General features: G+C 38.6%; 1 protein-coding gene across 27 annotated transcripts in view; it reads left to right on the top strand.

Moving 5' to 3' along the window:
• The window catches only part of SVIL (supervillin), a 149,378-nt gene that overhangs the window by 49,686 nt on the left and 78,005 nt on the right, over nt 1–21,687 (top strand). For 26 of the 27 annotated variants that reach the window (XM_050938955.1, XM_050938972.1, XM_050938971.1 and 23 more), the window contains exons 2-5: nt 4,438–4,504; nt 11,709–11,800; nt 20,137–20,194; nt 20,325–20,476. In XM_050938955.1, the coding sequence (XP_050794912.1) occupies nt 4,438–4,504; nt 11,709–11,800; nt 20,137–20,194; nt 20,325–20,476 (369 nt within the window). Of the gene's footprint in view, nt 1–1,563; nt 1,625–4,437; nt 4,505–11,708; nt 11,801–20,136; nt 20,195–20,324; nt 20,477–21,687 lie in introns of those variants that run through there. The other variant, XM_050938950.1, reaches the window with a different exon arrangement.

Raw genomic sequence — 21,687 nt, 5'->3', positions numbered from 1 at the left:
ACTTTTTAAAATATATTTAACACCATTATAAATGCTGGAGGCAAAGCATGGTTTGGGGTGGAGTCTGACAGCTCACGACCCCCCATGTAATAACCTCATGACCCCCTGAGGGGTCCCGACCCCCAGTTTGAGAATCCCTGGTTTAAAGAAACTGGAAGAAGTGATAGCCGCCCCCCCCACACACACACACTCCCAGTCGAGTCAGAAATTACTGCTAAACACTAAAGAATAAAAGCAAACCACTTCAAACAACCTGGCAGGCATACATACTGCTTCTTGGTAAACTGATTGAAATTAACATTTTCCTTTCTTTTGAATGGACCATATATTTTAACTTAGATGTCTCCTAACATTAAATCCAAAAAATTGTCTTTCCTGTGTTTGTGTTGTGGTAGTGTATAGAGACCCCTATGATGGATTAGGTCCCCATTGTACTGGACGCCATACAGGTGCGTAATTTATCTTCCTGCCCCAAGGAACGTACAGTCTAAGTAGGCAGTGACTGTATGCCTGCACACCCATAAACTAACATTTTCTAAGTCTAACACTCCTGACTATTGTTTAGTCTCCCATTGATATTTAATCATTTAAGTGCTTCTGAGTGGCAGCGGAGAGGGAAGGAGAGTACTAGTTATACAGTAATTGCCCTTGGCTGTTTTGGGTTTGTGTGTGAGAATTTTTGTGTCAGCCATTTTTAACACCTCTTTGGTTGGTTGGTTACTTCATTTTACTCCTGAGATGATTGAACAGGCCTGCTTTGTAAAACAGTTATTGCACCCTTCGGAAGAAGTGCTTCCAGACTGGAATATAAAGGATCCTGAAATTCTCATTATTGAAGTCCACAATGAATCCAAAACCTATAAAATCTACTTTAAGATAAATGTGGCAGCTATGCTGCACTTATTAGATAAACTGTCTTACAGTTCTACACCTTCTGTTTCAAGTTAAAATGAGTGTCCGGGTATCTGTTCTTAACTCCCCTTCTCCCACCAGTAATTTTGTTCATATGTTACCCATAAATCTTGGCTGCTTAAACATTCCTTTTTGGCCTAGCAGATGGGCAAAATGTTAAGCATAATGATATGGTTAAAAGTCAGTTTTCTGACAGCCCAGTTGCTGTGCTTTACTTTGTGTTTAAGCATTCTTTGCAGTTTATTCTGATTAGAGATAAGAAGGAATTACTCCTCTTTTGGAGATAAATTTATTTTCCTGTAAAAACTATTGGGTTTCTGCAGTATCTTCTTGCTAGAATATAATTTGTGATTTGGCTAAAGCTTTGAAGTAGTAATATTATAACGCTCCCAATCACCATTGTCCAATTTGTTTTAGCATTCATGTGCCTAATTTCTGCTTGTAATCTGATTACTGGGCTTGAGCTGCTCTACTTTGCAGCCTATTGCTATGCATTTACTGTACTCCCTGGGACGCAATAGCCTGACAGCTTCAGTCCTGTGCTATGAAAAATCTCTACACAGTATTGCTTAGACGGGCCTAGGGCTGTGGCTGGTTGAGAATTAGCTCCCATTGTAGTTTCTCATTGCTGAATCCTTTGTTTGTGCAACCATGTTCAGAAATCCTTGGATCTCCAGCTATTTGGGAAACGTTCAATACTCTGAGGAGCAAGGTAAGAGTTCAAAGTGGATAGAGAAGAATGCAATTGATTTCTCCCCCTGCACCCCCTTGTTTTTAATGTATATGCATACTATTTGTCCTTACATAGAAGCATTTGGTACTTTAGTAATTAGTACTCAGTTGGCATCTAGTCTAGTTTATAATTTCCTCAAAGGTCACTTTTCAAAAATCCGATTAGATGGATCTTCTAATTAGATTAGCTTGCAGTTGAATTAAGGCCTTTAAATGTACTGAGTAACAATTGAATGTCCAGGTTTCCTAAGTTAATATTCTAACTGCTTGTATTTTAACTGCTTTTGTTTTTAACCACTATTTTGTAGATTGAGTGGAAATATATTGAATGGTTTATCTCGCAAGCAAGTTCATAATGTAACACTGAAGTAAACATACTTCGAATTGTAAATACCAAATACTTAAAATTATTTCTGATAGGATTATAAGTGTGTTTATAATCTTCTTGTCACTGTTGAGGGAACACAATATTGTTACATTTGCAGTGATTTCTCTTTAGCATACTGGACTGTGTATGTTTTTAGGTTAACCATTGAAATAGAGCCACCTTAAAATGATTGTTCTATGGACCTGTTAAGTTCTTCTGAAAAGAGCATTTTTTGCCATTCTTTCAATGTTTTTAACAACCAAATTTTAAGGTTTAGTAGATTGTGACAGTAAGTTACTTTTTTATTACACTCTAACAAGTCTTCAACATGTGAATGAATCAAGCTTGGCAAGGGGACTCATAAAATATAGCTGTATACCATAAACAATTGTTTGTGGGAGCAAATGAATTTGCCCTCTAAAAGGCACAGTAATTTTAAAATGTTAAATGTTGTTAAATGTGTTTCATGAGTAACAAAGTCCGTCATGCCCCTCTGCCAGCCACTGCCCCTTCCCCCTTTTTCAAATTTCAGATGATGAAAGCTGTTCTCTCCCTTTTTTTGGCTGCGGTGGGAAGGAATTTTTCTGTGGCCTACATGTGATTTTTGTAGTGGACAGTTGTTTTTGTACCAAATGGTATAAGATGGGTTATATATTATTTGAGTGGTTATAAATTTTTATGCATGCCTGGTTTTGATTAACCAAACTCATGCTGTGTTGGATTTTTTGTGGGGAATTTTTATCCGCTGTGCTTTTACAGTATTATACATCTGGCCTGTCTAGAAAATGTTTATGGAATATTTTTTAAATTATTAGTGTAATGATTAGTAAATCATTCGTAAATCTTTGCTTATAACACTTTGTAGCTGGTCTTACAAAATGTCTCTGCTGTGTGATTAATGAGCTTTATTTTCCATGTAGTTAGTTGGAAAGAGAAACAAAATGCCAACAGAAACCAGGAAAGATGATAATCCCCATATAAACTAGAAGAATGCTGTTTATTTGTTAACAAGATTGCTTTAAATATTGAATTGTTTCAGTGTATTCTGGTATTCTAAAAAAAGGTCATTGGTTTACATATTTTCTAGCCTTTTTATAATCCTATTTAAATGGTCTCCATTTAAATCCATGTACCTCTGAGGCATGGGAAGAGAGAATAAGCGAGCAAATTTTTAAAGGTTGTACAGACATGAGACCCGTTGACAATGTAGCGCTTGGTAACCAGCTACATTAAACCTAATTACACCATTATTCTACTAATATCCCTTGGTTACATCATAGGTTCCATCAAGATTATAAATAGCTGTGTTGGGTACTGGTTACAAACCTGTTGTCCCACAACATGGTTACACCCCAGTACCATCTCAGTGTAGATGGCACATACCAGCTTTTAACCATGTCCTTGAATCATGTTCAAGTGTTGGCCATGTAGCAGTCTACATTGCAAGATGCAACAATCCCTCAGTTATGTCACAGAACAACCATTCTGTATCTTGGTTCCCTGAGACAACTCACTTCAGTGCAGATGGGACCGAAGGCTGTTTCCCTACTAGGAGCAAATCATGGCAGCTTCATCTGTTTTTAAATAGCTGCTAGCTGGTTTCTAGCACAACTTCCCTGATCGGGTTCTTTCTCAGTCTTCTAACCTTACTGCACTATTGACTGCTTACCTCCCTAGTGCATAGTATGGGTCTTCAGTATTAGGGGTTCCGTGCTAGAACCCTGCCAGCTATAAATGTTTAAACAGGATTGTATCTAACACACCTTTACACCCACGGTGAATAAGACTCAAGGATGGAAATGACTAAACATGTTCCCAGTTTATTCAGGAAGATTGTTGGTTGTTGCCAGATACTAGGGGGAACCTTTACTAATGTTTGCCACTGACATCGGAATCCATTGCTGCATTTACTTACGTATGTCTGATTTTTGCAGCGAATGTGCAGTTTTTATAATAACCTTATGTTTGTTACAATATGCTTTTGTAACCCTTTTCATCTTCAAAGTACTTTATAAACCTTAAACTCAATACTCCCCTGTTAAGCAGGCAAATATGTCCATTCAACAATCAGGGAAACTGAGGCAAAGAGCCTGAGTAACTTGCCCAAGGTCACAGAGGAAGGTGCAGCCAGAGTCAGGGTTAGAATTTTAGATTCTGGCTCAGTCTCCTGTGTTTAAGCCACTTGAACCATATATATTTAGTTGTCACAAAGAATATTAAAAACTTATTGGAACATATGGTCTCTGTACTTTTTCTCAAGACTTTAAGTTGTCACCATTTTAGGCATGCAGCTGTACATATTCATTCAACTATAGACTCTAAGATACTACCATTTTCAATATCAAAGAGTTGAGATAATGATACAGCTATTTTAAATGTTAAATATTAGTACACGGCTTCTTTACTGTGTTTTTCCTCTCTCATAGATTTTGACAAAGAGAATTCAGTCAGATTTAAAACCTCAAAACTACTCCAAAGAAGGAGAGCATTAAGGTAAAACATTGTAAAATTCCTTTTATCTTTCCAGTTTCTTGATAGTAAGATTATAACCTGTAATAACCATTTCAATCTGTATTGCTTCTGACGTTTTTGAAAAGTATTCTTTGCCCTGTAATAACTTGACAAAAAACTATGTATCTAAATGTTTGTTAGTTAGGTGTTTTGGAGTAACTTATTTAAGCATTTGCTTAACAGGACTCTCCTACACAAAGTACCTCTTTTTTTTTTTCTTGGCTCTTTCTCTCCCCTTTTATTGTTCCAGCCCCCTCATTCTTTGTGCATTGTAGAGAAAAAGGGGAAAGGGAATAGGAAGACCTTAAAGTGGGCGACAGGAGAAATCAAAATGAACACCTCAGAGGAGAGGGACTTAACTGTGACATCAAAATCTTTCCCTTTCAAAGAGCAAGTGGAGGAAATGATGTAAGGAGAGAATGAGAAACAAGAACCATATGCCCAATTTGTAGGGTGGCAAACCTATTTTGTGATGATGTCTTTCAGTTGTAATTTTAAATCCTGAAGTAAAGTATCCCATAGTAGATGGAAGGAAGCAATGGCTGAACACTGTTGCCGATGGGATTTGAGTCAAATTGCTGTTTTGCTTCTGGATATATAACTAGGTTAATGGAGCAGCTAATTCAACCATTACATGCTACAGTGGCAGGTAAATTTTTTTTTCAAATGTTAATCCCAGTTGTCTAAAAACAACTGCCTGCCCAAAAATTGTTCGAGGAGAGCAGTACAGCTAGTTGGATTATTAAATTCTCCTCTTATGCTGCACAAAAAATGTGATTGCATCTAAAGGAATAAACTAAAATATGGAGACTAAGAAATGCTACCAGACACATTTGACACGATTCGTGTGGATTCCTGAAGATTATTTTATTAAACTTTTCACTGGGGAAAATACTCCAACACTTTTTATCATGTCTGGAAATAAACAGGAGCTTGTCGCACCCCATGATCTTGGTCAGGCTTCATGAAATATAATTACAAGACATCTTCCAGCTGAGGACGTTGGATGCATTTCTTTTTTCTCTGAATCCTGTGCAGAATCCAGATCTAACAATGGCTTTGTTAAGGAGAAAACAGAAGAGAAGGTGATAAAATAACTTTTTCAATTTCAGCCAGAAAAGTCCAAGAAAGGCAAACAGTAAAAATCCTGAGTTTGTGCCTTAAATCATTTTAATACTAAAAACTGAAGTGTTTAACAGTAAAGTACACCAACACGAAAGTTTCTAGTGCAGCTGCCCAGAGTCAGCACCTAATCATATTAAGTTACGTTTTTAGCTTTTTAAGCTTTTGGAATGGAGAATGAATATTGCTAGAATGTGGGAGTAGAGGAAGGGAATTTAAAGATTTCTTTTAAATACTAGATTACATATAAATCAAGAGACCACAGATTATGTGACCCAACAGAAGCAGCTAACGTTGGTTCTGCAACAGCTCTTCCAGCAGAAAATAACTAATGGAGCGAAGGAGGGAATCTCTAAATATTTTCCCCATCTACAAAAAGAGAATCAGTGAGAAATAAATGAGTTGTCAGCATCTTATTAAACCCTTTGACTCTTGTGACCTGCCGTACTGAAACCATTGTTCTTAGTTACCATGATCTCAGTACTTTGAGTTCAATTGAGCTTGCAAATAAACATTTGTATTGAATGTTGTTATAAGGGGGGATTTGTCCCACTGTAGTAGGGGAATTTCTGTATGTATGCAGTTCCCCGGCTTAACCAAGCAACAAAGGATCTCAGTCCCTCCCCGTCTCACTTCATCCAGTACCTGCCCACCTTGACTTTCCCTCCTAGTCATGCATGAGCAGACTCACACTATGCAGGGAGGACTGAGCTCAGGGATTCCTTCATGTTTACCTCAGTCTCTCTATGGGCAAGGATTGCCAACGTAGTTCAAAAATAAGGGACTGTTTTCTTAGCACCCCACCCCACCACTCCATATCATTTATTATTAAGAATTAATAACCAGTCTCACCTACATTCCGTAGGATGATTTCTTGCTGTTTTTGCAGCACTCAGCAGCTCCCCATTTTCCTGTACAGAGATGAAGAAATAAGGGACTGTTGGCAACCCTAAACTCTGCGTGGGGATGAGGGTGCCCCTACTCCAGGATACTCCTAATTCCCTTGTTAGCCTTTTAACCCGAAATCACTGCCATCACTTAAACATATATACAGTTTATTTACACCAAAGCAGTTTCTTTGGTGATTAAAGAACACCTGGGAGCACTGTGAGGAGATGGCTTGGGTAAGGGTCAAGCAGTCTCTAACATGCAATAAATTTTACAGTAACAACAAATTTAAAAGTCCGGCAAAGTCTTCCTGGACCTGGATGCGCTGCTGTGATGCTGCTGGTGTAGCACTGCCCCAGGACCCATTCTGCCCTCCTGTCAGGCCACGTCCCTCTCTGGCTCTGGTACTTGATGCCCTCCATCTCTTCCTCTCTCCCTAAACCAGCACACATGACTGCTGCATGAGCAGGAGACTCGCCCCAGCGCACTCTCTCTCCAATCTGCTGCTGCTCTCTTCCCAGCTGTGTTTTGAGCTCTATCTTATCTTATCTATCTATTATTCTGCCCTGGCAGCCCCAGCTCACACTGAGGAAGGCTGTGGGCTCTTGACTCCCTCATTGACACCCCCCCACCTGGACCCAAGTGGTGTGGAACGCTGGCCTCCCCCATTAGCCCTGGGGACTATCAGTTTCAGGATTCCAAGTCCTCCTTGGCCATTTTTCTTTCTCCTGGAATTGGGAAAGGGCCAACCAAAAATCCTCTCACAGATTTCAGTAAGAGACCCCTCACATAGTGATAAGTTGTAAATGCATCTCTACTCTTTCAGGACTACTGTATTTCTTTATGCTACATTCTTTGGATAAATTATATTGTTTTTAAAGAGCAATATCTTCCTTTTTGCCTTTTACTGTTGATATAGACATGCTCTCTGGGTAAAGCAGTATGGGACATTGATTTGATTAAGTAAATGTTTTTGAACTAGTCAGATGGCAGCATGATGAATAAGGGACAAGTGTTCCCAGAGTTTCCTGAGCAACTTACCACTAAACCTGCCTCAAAATTCTTTATGCAAGCTGAAGCTACCTAACGGGCATGCTGCCACACCAGTTTACAGCACACATGGTCCTATGTAGAAGACCTGTAAAACAACTACAACAAACTTGAGGCCTTGAGACAAGGGCTGAGGAAAAGCATAAAACCCACAGAAGATATAGTGGCCGGTATAGACAAAGGCTTGCACCCTTTGAGTCAAAGGGGGATATAAGCACATAGAATCATAGATTATTAGGGTTGGAAGGGACCTCAGGAGATCATCTAGTCCAACCCCCTGCTCAAAGCAGGACCAATCCCCAAATGGCCCCCTCAAGGATTGAACTCACAATTCTGGGGTTAGCAGGCCAATGCTCAAACCACTGAGCTATCCCTCCCCACTATGCCTTCCTCATAGATTTCTCTGGCACGGGGAAAACTTACTTGGAAATCCTCTGCTTAATTGAAATGTGCTTATATGTTTTCCAGTGTCAGGAGTCTATACTGAACTAAACTCAAAGTATTATGTTATTTCACATGCACAACGGCAGCGCAGTTACTGTTGTCAGTGATACTACTAGCCCTATGGCCGTGGCTCTCAACCTTTCTAGACTACTGTATCCCTTTCAGGAGTCTGATTTGTTTTGTGTACCCCAAGTTACACCTCGCTTAACAACTCCTTGCTTACAAAATCAGATATAAAAATAAAAAAATGTCACAGCACACTATTTCTGAAAAATTGCTTATTTTCTCATTTATTTTTATAAAATAAATCAATTGGAATATAAATATTGTACTTGCATTTCCACATATGGTATATAGAGCAGTATAAACAAATCATTGTCTATATGAAATTTTAGTTTGTACTGACTTTGCGAGCATTTTCGTATAGCCTGTTCTAAAACTAGGCAAATACCTAGATGAGTTGATGTACCCCCTGGAAGACTCTGTGTACCCCTAGGGGTGCATGTACTCCTGGTTGAGAATCACTGACCTAGAGATTCAGAAGTCATGAGTCAGGCTGACACCCAAAGATTAATTTAAGTAATCAGATTTTTTAAATAACTAATTTTGATTTTATTTACCTTTATGAATTTTGAGCCAATATTGTTCACATTTTCAAGGTTTTCCCCACAGTCATGAGGGCTATGAACTTTTTAAATGAAAGCTGGGATTCTCTTGTAATCAAACAATGCTAGGATCTGTGGCTTAAAGAAAATGGCACATCATAAGACTCACAATAAAATCAGGAGAGTTTGTCAACACTGGATACATGGAAATGTGCAGTGAGCTTTTCTTAGCCTCTGGCAGCTTAAAATGAAAGCCAGACTTACCCCATTTGCTGATGGCCACAGTATATTTTTTGAGGCATTAAATTGTTTTACTCCATGCTGAGGTACAGATTTCTGTTATCAACAAGATAATGGAATCTGAGCATTCAACTTATTAGCTTTCATTAGCAGTTAATGCAACTTGTCCAGCCAGCACATATAGTAATTTCATCCTCACTTGTAGGGCAATCCCTCATGTCTAGCTGTGGTATTGTGGGAGACTTTGCCTCTCGTGCACACGTCTCGTGATCACTTCCTTGCCCCAGGAATGGCCAGGCCTACCCCTGGCATCTTCTCCTGACTTTCTTCTCTGAGTCTTCTGTGGCTTGGCCATGTGCGATATAATTAAGCCAACCTAAACCACAATGTGGACACCACAAGATCTTCTGTCAACCCAGCTGCCTCTTCTCAGAGAGGTGGAGTTAGTACAGTGATGGAAGAATCCCCTCCATCACTGAAGTAAGTGCGTATGTTACAGCTGTGCTGCTGTAGCATTTCTAGTGTAGACATACCTTGATTCTCTCAATAGACAGTCCTAACTTAACATAAGGTATCTCAGTGCCAACTGAAGATGTCTAGATGGTATAACACCTGTATTTTACATTAAAATGTCAAATAATGCTAAATATCTGTATTTCAAGAAATATTTTTCTCATGTAAGTGGAGAGTCAAGCCTTTTTTTTTTTTTTTTAACAAGAAAAGATGCTGGATGGCCTGCATTCTAAAAGCCATGTTAGATTGATAGATGTATGCATGTGTGTCTCATAAATGTCATGTTAATTGTACCAAGGGTGTTCTGTTTAGAATGTGTCATATAGTACTGAAAAGATAAATATAACCTGCCACATTGTGTGAAATGTTAACATTAAAGCTATTTATAAGGAATAGTTTTACCAAGACTATTTCAGATATAAATTAGGGCTCTCAACCGATTAAAAAAAATGAATCATGATTAATCGTGCGATTTAAAAAATGTAAATGTGATTAATCGCACTGTTAAATAATAGAATATTTTTGGATGTTTTCAACATTTTCAAATATATTGATATTACAACACAGTATACAAAGTATACAGTGCTCACTTTATATTTATTTCTGATTACAAATGTTTTCACTATAAAAAACAAAAGAAATAGTATTTTTCAATTCACCTAATATAAGTACTGTGGTGCAGTCTCTTTATCATTAAAGTTGAATTTACAAATGTAGACTTATGTACCAAAAAACCTGCATTTAAAAATAAAACATTGCAAAATTTTAGAGCCTATAAGACCACTCAGTCCTACTTCTTGTTCAGCCAGTTGCTCAGTCAAACAAGATTGTTTACATTTACAGGGGATAATGCTACCCACTTTTTGTCTGCAATGTCACCTGAAAGTGAGAACAGATGTTCACATGGCACCATTATAGCCAGCATCGCAAGGTATTTACATGCCAGATAGGATGACCAGATATCCTGATATCTCCTGAAATTCAGGGCTTTTTCTTATATAGGCGCCTATTACCCCCCAACCCCTGCCTCGATTTTTCACACATGCTGTCTGATCACCCTAATGCCAGATGCGCTGAAGATTCATGTGTCCCTTCATGCTTCAACCACCATTCCAGAGGACATGCATCCATGCTGATGACTGGTTCGGCTCGATAACAATCCAGAGCAGTGCGCACCGATGCATGTTCATTTTCATCATCTGAGTCAAATGTCATCAGCAGAAGGTCGATTTTCTTTTTTAGTGGTTCAGGTTCTGTAGTTTCCACACTGGAGTGTTGCACTTTTAAGACTTCTGAAAGCATGCTCTACACCTTGTCCCTCTCAGATTTTGGAAGGCCTTCAGATTCTTAAACCTTGCATCGAGTGCTATAGCTGTCTTTAGAAATCTCACATTGGTACCTTCATTGCGTTTTGTCAAATCTGCAGCGAAAATGTTCTTAAAATGAACATGTGCTGAGTCATCACCTGAGACAACTACAACATGAAATATGTGGCAGAATGTGTGTAAAATAGAGCCAGAGACATACAATTCTTCCCCAAGGAGTTCAGTCACAAATTTAATTAACACGTTATTTTTTTAACGAGCATCATCTGCATGGAAGCATGTCCTCTGGAATAGGGGCTGAAGCATGAAGGGGCATACAAATGTTTAGCATATCTGGCACAAAGATACCTTGCAATGCCAGCAACAAAAGTCTCATGTGAACGCCTGTTCTCACTTTCTGGTGACATTGTAAATAAGAAGTGCTCGGCATTATCTCCCATAAATGTAAACAAACTTGTTTGTCTTAGCGATTGGCTGAACGAGAAGTAGGCCTGAGTGGACTTGTAGGCTCTGAATTTTTACTTTTTGTTTTTGAGTGCATTTGTGTTTAAAAAAAAATCTATATTTGTAAATTGCACTTTCACAATAAAGAGATTGCACTACAGTACTTGTATGAGATGAATTTAAAAATACTGTTTCCTTTGTTTATCATTTTTACAGTTCAAATATTTGTAATAAAAATAATCATATAAATCAAGCACCGTACACTTGCCAAAGCTTGGCTTTGGTTTCAGTTTCTTTACTCTTTCAGAGGTGTGCTACTTATATTACGTTAAACCTATTGTAGCACTTACATTGATTTTGTTTACTGCTTCCATTAATTGTCCCATTAATGGGAGTCTGGCCTTGTTTCTGTGTCTCCTGAAATCATGGCAAATACGCTTCTTTGTATGTACCTTTGTATGTTAAGGTATCGTGAAGTAAATCTCTGTATATCTTGGCTTGATTTGATCTGTAGCTGAAGTGTTCACAGCTCAGTAAACCAGATAATGTTTTCAGTTTTCAGAAAGAATTTTCATTTGAGGATAAAGAAGAACTTGCTAATAGCACAAAGGACATCGATGCTGATCTTTTAGCAGTGCTTCCAAAAGGTAGGTAAAGAAAGTGTGTGTGTATGCACATTGATTAACAAAACTTAATATAGACAAATGCAAGGCACAGTTGAAACTAATAATAGGCACACGGTGTTGTAAATTAGTTTTCACCTCCCTGTGGAGCCTGTATTAATAAGGGAGGAGACTGATACAGAAATTAGATGCTCGTTTATACAAGTCATTTGTTAAATCATTGCCTGCGGAGTTCAGTTTTGTTTACCTAACTTCAAAAAGGTCAGACAGAAGCTGAAATTCAAAACTTCCAAAAGAAATTAGTAGAGGTAGATGAATACTTAGTACAGGAAAAGGACTTGCTTAAATTTACAAAACAACTTTCTTAGGTCATGTTTGCAGCCTTTTTCTGTTCATCTTTAGCAAATATCCAGGTCACGAGTTTCCTTGTATAAATACTCAGTGAATTTTAAGCTTATGTGCTAGAATATCTGCACAGGGCACAGTGCATCTTATTTCAGCTGAGATCCTATGGGGGCTGGCAGGAGTGAGACAGTGTTCCCCATGTCCTATCTCATGCGGTTAAACAATCCAGATAAGCATGTGGTGGCAATCTTTGTGCCTAGAACCACCCAAGTAATTACTTGAATGTGATGAGAGAAAAAAAGTAAACCTTTAATTTGCAACTAGCCAATAAATGTCATCTAAGCCTAATTACCCTAGGAATGTTGCCTCGGGCAACACCTGTGCTTTCTAGCAAGGGAAATGGTTAAATTTCCTACTCCTTTGGCTATTCTACCTAAGAGATTTAAAACACCACTAGCTTCTTCAATCCTGATCACAAGTTACTTAATCAATTAGGGAGCCGTAAAAATGCCATGTGACTTGTGACCCTAACACATTTTACTGGGGAAGAAACTAGGAAAAATCCAGATAAATGGAAACGTCTGTCTGCTCACAAATAGCCCTTTTCTGTTCAAGGGCTAACTTCATTAAGTAAAGCAGTGACTTGAGAATAATATGTAGCAGGAATCAGGAAGTCACCCACACTCCAAAGCATAATATTGCAGGGCTCAGGATGTTGTACCGTACGTCGCATTCATTTCTCTTTCTAAAGATAACAGCATTTGCCATAGTGAGACAAGGTAGCATGGTGGACTGGTTTGTTGCATCCTGATGATGCCTGTTTTCCTCCATGCATACAGTTTGTGGCAATACATTTTAGAACGGAACACTGTTTCCCAGCATGTCATTGTCAAAGAACATGGCTGATCCTGCACTCTTTCTGTAATCACCTTTGTGATGTAAAATCAATATACATTTTTTGATGTGTGAAAAAAGCACACATTCATTGAACTGGGCACTTTTTGCAATAATTGAGTAACAATAGAAAAAGATATTCCTCAAATATAGAATATAAGCTATCCATAATACTACTGAGCTGTAGCAATCAGTACCCCCTCAATCTCTTCGTATACTGTACCTTAATTTTTACTCTCCAAGATGGAAAAAATGGGCTTGACAACATACTTGGAAGCTTAGTGGATTGGGCTCTGGCTGACCAAGAAGGGAAACAAGTTTGGAGTGAAATGGATCTTTATTAAAAACACCTTTTCAGCAACTGCCTTGTACTTAAACTGATCGAACCCTCCAGCCCAAGAAACTCTTCTGATCATAAATGTGTAGCTTAAATGTCGTTCTATCCTAAAAAGTGATGTAGTAACAATGGCATAATGAGGTTCCATTCCCGCTGTGCACTAGGTTTTCAATAGGGCTCAGCTGCCACCAGCTCTTTTTAATTCACATAGGAACTACTTAGTACTAAGTGTCTTTTTGGACAGTCTAGCTCTAGGTATCACTGACTTTTTTCAATATCAGAGTTGTTCAATTTTCTAATGAAAAGATGCAGGAAGGGGAGGTTTCTAACTGTCAGCTCAGCAAACTCATTTGACACTCTTAAGAGTCAAGTCTGGAATCTTTTATACTACCTGTAATTAAAGGTTCTTCAGAAGGAATTAGGCTCTGTGACACCAGTGCAACCCTGTTATCCATAAGTGGGCCAGCACATGTCCTTGATGGCATAATCTGAAGATGGTGGAGTTTGCTAGTTATGTCTGGTATAATTTGGCCTGTAGACCACCATAAAACCAAAAACATTTATTAGTTTATTGGATTTTCTTCAAAACGAAGAGGTTTAATGCATGATCTTAGGATTATATTTTGACATATATTAACTGAAAATGAGGAGTGATGCTCTGGCAGATTAATTTTGATCTGCCAGTATGACCAAACAAGTCCATATGCTCATCCTCTGAGGGAATTGTGAAAGGTTTAATTATTTTTGCTCTTAAAACAGAGCTGTAAAAATGTCACATGACTTTAAATCTTACATGATTGGATCATCTCTCATATCTAAGAAACTTATAGCCAGAACATGAAGGTGCTGCTACCTTAGCAGGAAGGTTGTTCCTTCCTGAATTTTTCAGGATTTTCGAAAAGTATCCAATAAGAATTTTTTTTTTGATTTGGCCTGTTATCTTTTGTCCTTGAATGACATGTAGCTGCATTAGAAGATGAGTACTGCTGAAATGGTCAGTTTGGTATCACAGGGTAAATCCTGCTTGGAAGATTGATAGCTGTCGAAATGAAGATAACTTCTGAGCAGGGGAGGCTCCAGGCCCCAGCACGCCAAGCGCGTGCTTGGGGCTGCATGCCGCGGGGGGCGCTCTGCCGGTTGCCGGGAGGGCGGGAGGCAGGCAGCCTTCGGCGGCATGCCTGCGGAGGGTCCACTGATCCCACAGTTCCGGTGGACCTCCCACAGGAGTGCCTGTGGAGGGTCTGCTGGTCCCACAGCTTCAGTGGAGCCGCGGGACCTCCGGACCCTCTGCAGGCACGCCTGCGGGAGGTCCACCGGAGCCGCAGGACCGGTGACCGGCAGAGCGCCCCCCGTGGCATGCTGCCGTGCTTGGGGTGGCGAAATGTCTAGAGCTGCCCCTGCTTCTGAGAGTCCTCAGTAGAGGATAACCCATTTAATGTCCTAACCAACATTCTAAAATAGGTTCTAATGTTAAAGACTTGATTTGTTGCTGAGGACATAATGACTGTCCCACTTAGCTACAGCACAGACCACCAGTAACTATTAATGTACTTTATGCCAAAACAAAGTATGGAAGTTACAATGTAAATTAAACATTTTACACTTTTACAGATGTTTCTCTTTTTCCCCCTTTCCCAAGTGTTGCACATTTTTGAGTCATGCAGGGATAAGTTCCCCACCACTACTGAGTTACTAATTGGTTGAAAGTAATATTACCTCCAAACCTGCCATGTGTGTGACTATGTGCGACAGTGTAATTTTGTTTGGTCACAGAACAACAAATTAGTGAACAGGCAGGGCCTTGGCATCAGTGCACATAGAACTGCAGGCCGTAGTAAAAAGAGAAACCCAGTTGGATAAGGTTTCAAGAGCCAACCAGCGTCTTTAGAAGAAAAATGTATGAGCTTCAATGTTTTATCCATCAAATAAGAAAACCCTGCAGTAGCAGACTACCTGCCTATTTTTAAATATTTCCCAAACAGAGGGTATGAGTGTGTGCGTAATCTGAAATCCTCTTTTGGGAAAGTGCTATTCAGATGTTGTTCTAAATACCTGAGCAACAAATACTAAATGAATGCTTTAAAAAAAACCAACATAATGTGAATGTAGGTGAGAAGTGGATTAATTAAAATCACTGATTTTAACTATGACTTAAATCAGCAAGCAGGAAACCTTAATTTAAACAATCAGTTTTCAGCATCTTTGCACTGGTGGAAAGATTTATTAATATTTATTATAATATTAAGATTTATTGTAATAAAGACTTATTTTCCCAAAGAAAGGTGAATTTTTTTTCCAAGGGTTGGGTGCAATTAAAACACATTCATTTGCAACTTAATACAGTCTTTACAGTAAATTTTGGTACTTTATTTTACTGACAAGGAAGATACGTTGTATCTATACACATTTATTTAAGCATATATATAACTTGCATCTATTTAGATTCTTAATTTTTCAATTTTTATGATGGAAAATGTTGAATGATTAGTTTTTATTTACTAGATTAATTTTGTATTTGTGATTTGTATAAAGCTCTCTTTGGCTGGAAATTCAAATTCAGTTAAACATTGCACAAAACCAGTGTTTTAAATTTTATTAGTTTTGTTTAAACTCTCTTAAATGTGCTGATGAAGGAGAAAAAAGTTCACCAGAAATTTTATCTAACATGTTTTTGCATTTAAAACTGATTAATTTTTTTAAAAAAGGAAGTATTCTCTGTGTTCAGTGAATTGAACTGATTGTTTCTGGTCCTTCAGGATTTTAGATCTAGTGGAGCTCATCTTCTCGAGCCTAATTTTTATTCATGGTTTGGAAGGGGGCGGGGGCGAGAAGCATTTCTGCTTTTTCAACTCCTATCGTTTTCTAAACGTTGAATGAACTAGTCATTGAACTGAACTAGATGAATAAACTGGAATGTAAAAAAAATCTCTCTGCACCTGCGGAAGCAGCTTCTGCTGTCAAAAGCAGATTTACCACTTCAGCAAACTCTGATTCCAGCTACCTACCTTCATCCCATTAAGTGATTTGACTGTCTTTAAAACTTGGGAACACATCTGTACTGCTTAATATTTTTTAAACAATTGAATAGATTTAGTAAATTTAGGTCTTAATATAGGCTGTCATAATTTCAAATTTAATTTTAAAATTAAAAAATAATTTTACATAAAAATAAACCTGAATTTAATTTAAATAGTCGGATTTAAAAAAAAAAAGTCTTTTTAAAAATAATCAGTTTTTCTCCATGTTAACTTTGAGAGAAGACTGCTCATAAAACTTCCACACTCATTATCCAGCTGTCGTTAGCTTGTGTTTAACATTCAGTGATAGAAAACAAAATAATTCGACTTTGCTAGGGTTCATCCTTTCATAGTCAATATAACTTAAACTGTAATGCCTACAGAAAACTTGACAACTGATAATCAACTGGTTTGTTCAGACCACTGCCTCTTATGCTGATCATTATTATGTCATTGTTTCTATTTGTTTTCTGTCAGTATCCACCTGTTGTCTCTCTTGTCATTTACTTAGATTGTAAGCTGCTTGTGTTTTGTACAGCACCTAGAACAATGGGACCCTGATCCAGGACTGGGACTCGTAGGCACTACTACAATACAGTTGGGGGGGAAAAAAGTTGATTTTGTACATTCTCTTTATTGAACCTCATGATCCTGTGTTTAAACACTATCCATTTCTTTATGGCCACAGAAAAGGAAAGTTAACACATGCCACTTATGTTGCAACTCACATTGCCTATTATACCAAGCTATTCTGTAGCATATATAAAGGTTCAACATGTCGACATGTTCCCCTAACACTCCCTGCTAATCTCTGAAAATAAACTATTTTTTTGAAGCAAACTACACATGGCTGCCCATGAGACTGTTCCAAAGTCCAATATTTAAACCAAATATTGATGATAGTGTACACTGATAAGTGTTAGTCCTACTCATGCTTTCATATAGAAATCCTGCGACCAATCTAAGACCTTGTGATCAGTCTAGTATACCATGATTAATGTATTTTTCTTTTTAAAAATGTTGATGGGATTGAATCCCACACTGTTACTGCTGTAACATTTTTACACTAGTTGGTATCAGATCATCCTGACTAGTGATATCCAGGATATACTGTCGATAAAGTTACAGTATTTTGTTAGTTACTAATACAGTATTCCATATCCATTACATTTAATTCATTTTAGTTTAATTTTAAAGTGAATTTTGATGCTTGAGGGAAATTCTATTAAGATCACTGAGGGCTGAGAGATCTGTCCTGCAAACAGGTGCCGCCTTGTACAAACTGCCTGGAGTGCCCTGCTTATGTGCTTTGATCCTGGTCTGATTAGATTATTCTGGGCCAATATTTACTCTGCAATCTTCATATTGAATTTGATCAGAGAGGCTAATATTGGAGATAACTGGGGAAATCCACCTGGCCTTAGTAAACCGTTTTTTCCTTTTGAATAATATGCATGCTGTGGCAAACCACAAGCTGGATTCCCATTCCACCATTAAAAATCATTCAGCTGACTTTTCCATTTTCCAGGGATCTCCTTTTTATTTTGAAGTTGCTTGTTTCTGTGAGTTACAGTTGAATCATACAACTTCTCTCTGTGATCCTATCACAAATTACAATCTACCATTTGACAGTCTGTTATATTGATAGCATCACACGAGAGTCTTCTATTTAAAAACAAAAACCAAATCTGCACCTCAAAAAACTATCAGCATAAACCATGAAAAACACAAAAGACACACAACTTCAACATATTGTTTTATGTATAGCTGTGATATATTGTCAAGGTCAATCTGAATACTACAGAACAAGTGCTTGGACCATGTTTTGGAAGTTACTGTGCAACAGTCTTCCACACCATTTTAGTAACTACTGATAACTCATACACCACTAGGATCAGAAATTCATATCTTGTTCCCCTTGAGAACTACATTTCCAAACTTACAGGGGTTGGAAGGGCATCTGGTTTCTAGCACTAGCGGTTGACCAAAAAACTGGTTGAGAAAATCCAGTGGAAAGGAAGGAAGTGAGAGAGAAGAAGCCCCAGGCAATTTGAATGGTGCATATTGTAATGCCTGTTCTTATGTGCCGCCTAAGCTACAAAGATTAAAGCTAGAAATCTGGGTAGCTTACCTTTGTAGCAGTGTAGAACATTCTCTTCTGTTCTAGCAGTTCACAAGATGTAAGGCCTCCCCCACTGGTTCAGGACTAAATAGAGCAAGTCTCATTTTGGCCCACTTTAATTTTCAATCCCTGTCTAAATGAGATCAGAAAAAAGGATAAAGGGGCAAGAGGTGGTGGAGTTGCCTTTCACTCGCAGAGATATTTCAGGTATGCTGATAGGTATGTTCATCACCCATATTGTGGCATGGAAGTTAAGTCCAAATGTGCATTTATGTTACTGTATACTAGTGGTATGTTCTAAAACCTCCTCTTCAGGGACTTAATTCTGCAATAAAATTGAGCTCTTGTTGAATGCCAGCCTTTATCCTGGAAGTAAATATTTTAAAATATGGTTAATCTTGTCCTTCCATAAACTAAATGTTTATTTTTATGCTGATTTGTTGATTATACTTGCTATGGGCAAGATCCTGGGTTGACACTGCTGTATAACTAACCAGACCACATTTCTACAATACGTCAGTCTGTGTATTTATGGAATACAGTTGCAGCACCTAAACTGAAGTCACATGAAAAGAAGTAAATTACCAGTTTCAGGTAAAGCAAAAACCTAAACTTTACATAAAGAAGCAGCAAGTCTTTTAAATATCAGAGGCAAGCTCAAGCCATTCTATATTAAAACCCAATCAGAGGTCTGCATAGTGACTCAGCTTTTAGTCATATACTATTGCAAGGAAATCAGGCTTCTAGTTTCTCACTCCCCAGCCCCTGTGGTAGCATATATGGGGTTTGTTGCCCGGTGAAAAGAAATTGTGCCATATTTATTTATATAGCATCTTTTTGTTCAAAGGGGTTTACAAATGTCAACTGAAACTGTATATGTAGGGATTACTTCACCCATCACTGAAATGCTAGTGAAATGACAGGAGATGAAATGTGATAGTTGTCTAACAGCAGGTAACACTATTAAACAGTTTAGGATATGAAGTAAATATTTATGCAGTTAAAACTACAGGGGGAAATTATCTAAGCAGACTGTAACTAACAAAGTAGGAAAATATTCAGAGTACTGGGGTTATTAACTCTCGGAACAGTTGGTGTAAAGTACTATGTGGTCTTTGGCCACAAGTCATCAGGACTCTTAGGACTTGTCTAGACTAGGGTTAAAGGGGTTGACTTGGTGTATTTTAAAAAACTTATTAGCCAACACATTTAGCTAATAGTAAAAATACACGTGTAGACAGACCAACCTGTATTAATGTATTAGCTGGTTGTGATGTCACCTAAACTACCCACCAGGATTAACCTCAACCAACTAATGTGTTTACACTAGTGTTTTAAAACATGTTGACAGGGTAAATTGTATTTTAACATGTTCTTAAAATACCATGTTTTAACCCTAGACTAGATAAACCTTTAGAGGACTCCCTTGTATTTATTATAGTATGTGCAAAATGTGTTTAAGGAGGTTAGTAAGCAAGGAACCCAAATAGGAAATGTTTACCTATATGTGACTGGTTATGGGAAAACCTACTTTTCTAGACCATCCCTTCTTGCTTAAAACAGAAGCATATAGACATCCTGCCGTGAGGCCTGAGAATTCCTAATGTATAAAAGATACACTGCATCTTTTCTTTTTTCTTTTTAGTTTCAGAATTAAGAAAACTCTTTGAACCAAACAAGCAAAATATTTTGGAAATGAAAAGGTAAAACAGCCTTTTGTCTAACTGCTGTAAAATACAAATAATTTAGTAATAGAATTATTTTGTGACCTCCTCTAGAAACTATCTCCAAATCCTTAGATAACATTTACACATTTTCTTCCTTCTTTTACAGGAAAGAGAGGATCGCCAGACGTTTAGAGGGGATTGAAAATGATACACAGCCCATCCTCCTACAAAGTTGTCCTGGATTAGTTACCCACCGTTTACTAGAAGAAGATACACCAAGATATATGCGTGCAACAGACCCATATAGTCCCCACTTTGGTACGAAATACATTTACATATATATATCTAAAACTGACATTGCTGAAGTACTTCATGTTTGCTATGTTATCGTCCTTGCAGTAGCAGATACACAGTTCTCTCACACTTAATGGTTTACTTTCAGAGACAGCGCTGTCGCAAGATACCGTATATACTCATTCATAAGCCAGATATTTTGAGTAAAAAAGGGAAGCACTAGAGAAGGGGGTCGGCTTATGAATGGGTATAGAGAAGGAGAGGTGGGACACAGCCCCTCCCCAACAGAGGGAGCAAAGACAGGCAGCACAGCCAGCAGAGCCAGAAGGGAAGAGGCAGGGTCAGAGTCTCTCCACCTCTGGCCACGCTGCTCTCCCCCAGCTTCCAAAGCAGCTGCAGCCATGCCACTCGGCCCTACCCACCAGAGCAGGCTGTGGCTGACTGGAACATGTTGCGGCCGCGCCGCCCGGTCTAGCCCGCCGGAGCAGGCTGTGGCTGGAGCAACTTCCCCCAGGCCAGAGACATCCTCCCCTGGCCCTCCCCAGATAAAGTGAGAAGGGATGGGATGGGGAGAGTGGAGTGTCCTGGGCTAGGGGTGGGGTCATGTGAGGGGTGGTCACAGGGGTTACTGCCCTGACTCCCAGCTTCTCTCCCTCCCCACCCCCCCCCAAAAAAAATTTCCTCATCAGTTGCTGTCCCGGCCCGTCAGGGTAAGCAGTTGGCATGCTGGGATGCTTTATTTACTTGGGTTTACCTCCGTGCCTGCTCAAGGTAAACAAACCATCTCGGCCCCCGAGCGACTTATCCTGATGGTCCTGGAGCCAAAGTTTGCTAACCCCTGAATTATAGGGTCCACTTATGAATGGGTTATAAAAATTTTCCATCTTAAGGGAGTTGCCTGGCTTATGACTGAGTATATACGGTACTTTTTCAGTTTTCTATCTGGCTTTGATTGATCTTTGTACAGTATCTCTGTTCGTCCACCATTTTAGAAAGAGACACTGCTTTTATTTTTAAATCCTGTAGGTTATTTTAAGATTCCTAACTTCCTTCTGAAGGTGGAATACATACTCAGTATTCAAAAGCATTTCCTTGTTTGTTTGTATGTGTTTTGGAGATGTCAGCGCAAGAAGTAGAGGATTATTTTGGAGTAGTTCATGGGAGTATCCATAAACAGTTTTGCTAGTTATTTGAATTGCAAAAACCTATAATAACTAAAAAGAAAAAGTCACGCT

This window comes from Gopherus flavomarginatus, chromosome 2 (genome assembly GCF_025201925.1).
Source record: "Gopherus flavomarginatus isolate rGopFla2 chromosome 2, rGopFla2.mat.asm, whole genome shotgun sequence".
Classification (NCBI taxonomy): domain Eukaryota; kingdom Metazoa; phylum Chordata; order Testudines; family Testudinidae; genus Gopherus; species Gopherus flavomarginatus.
This window is presented reverse-complemented; position numbering and strand designations above follow the sequence as displayed.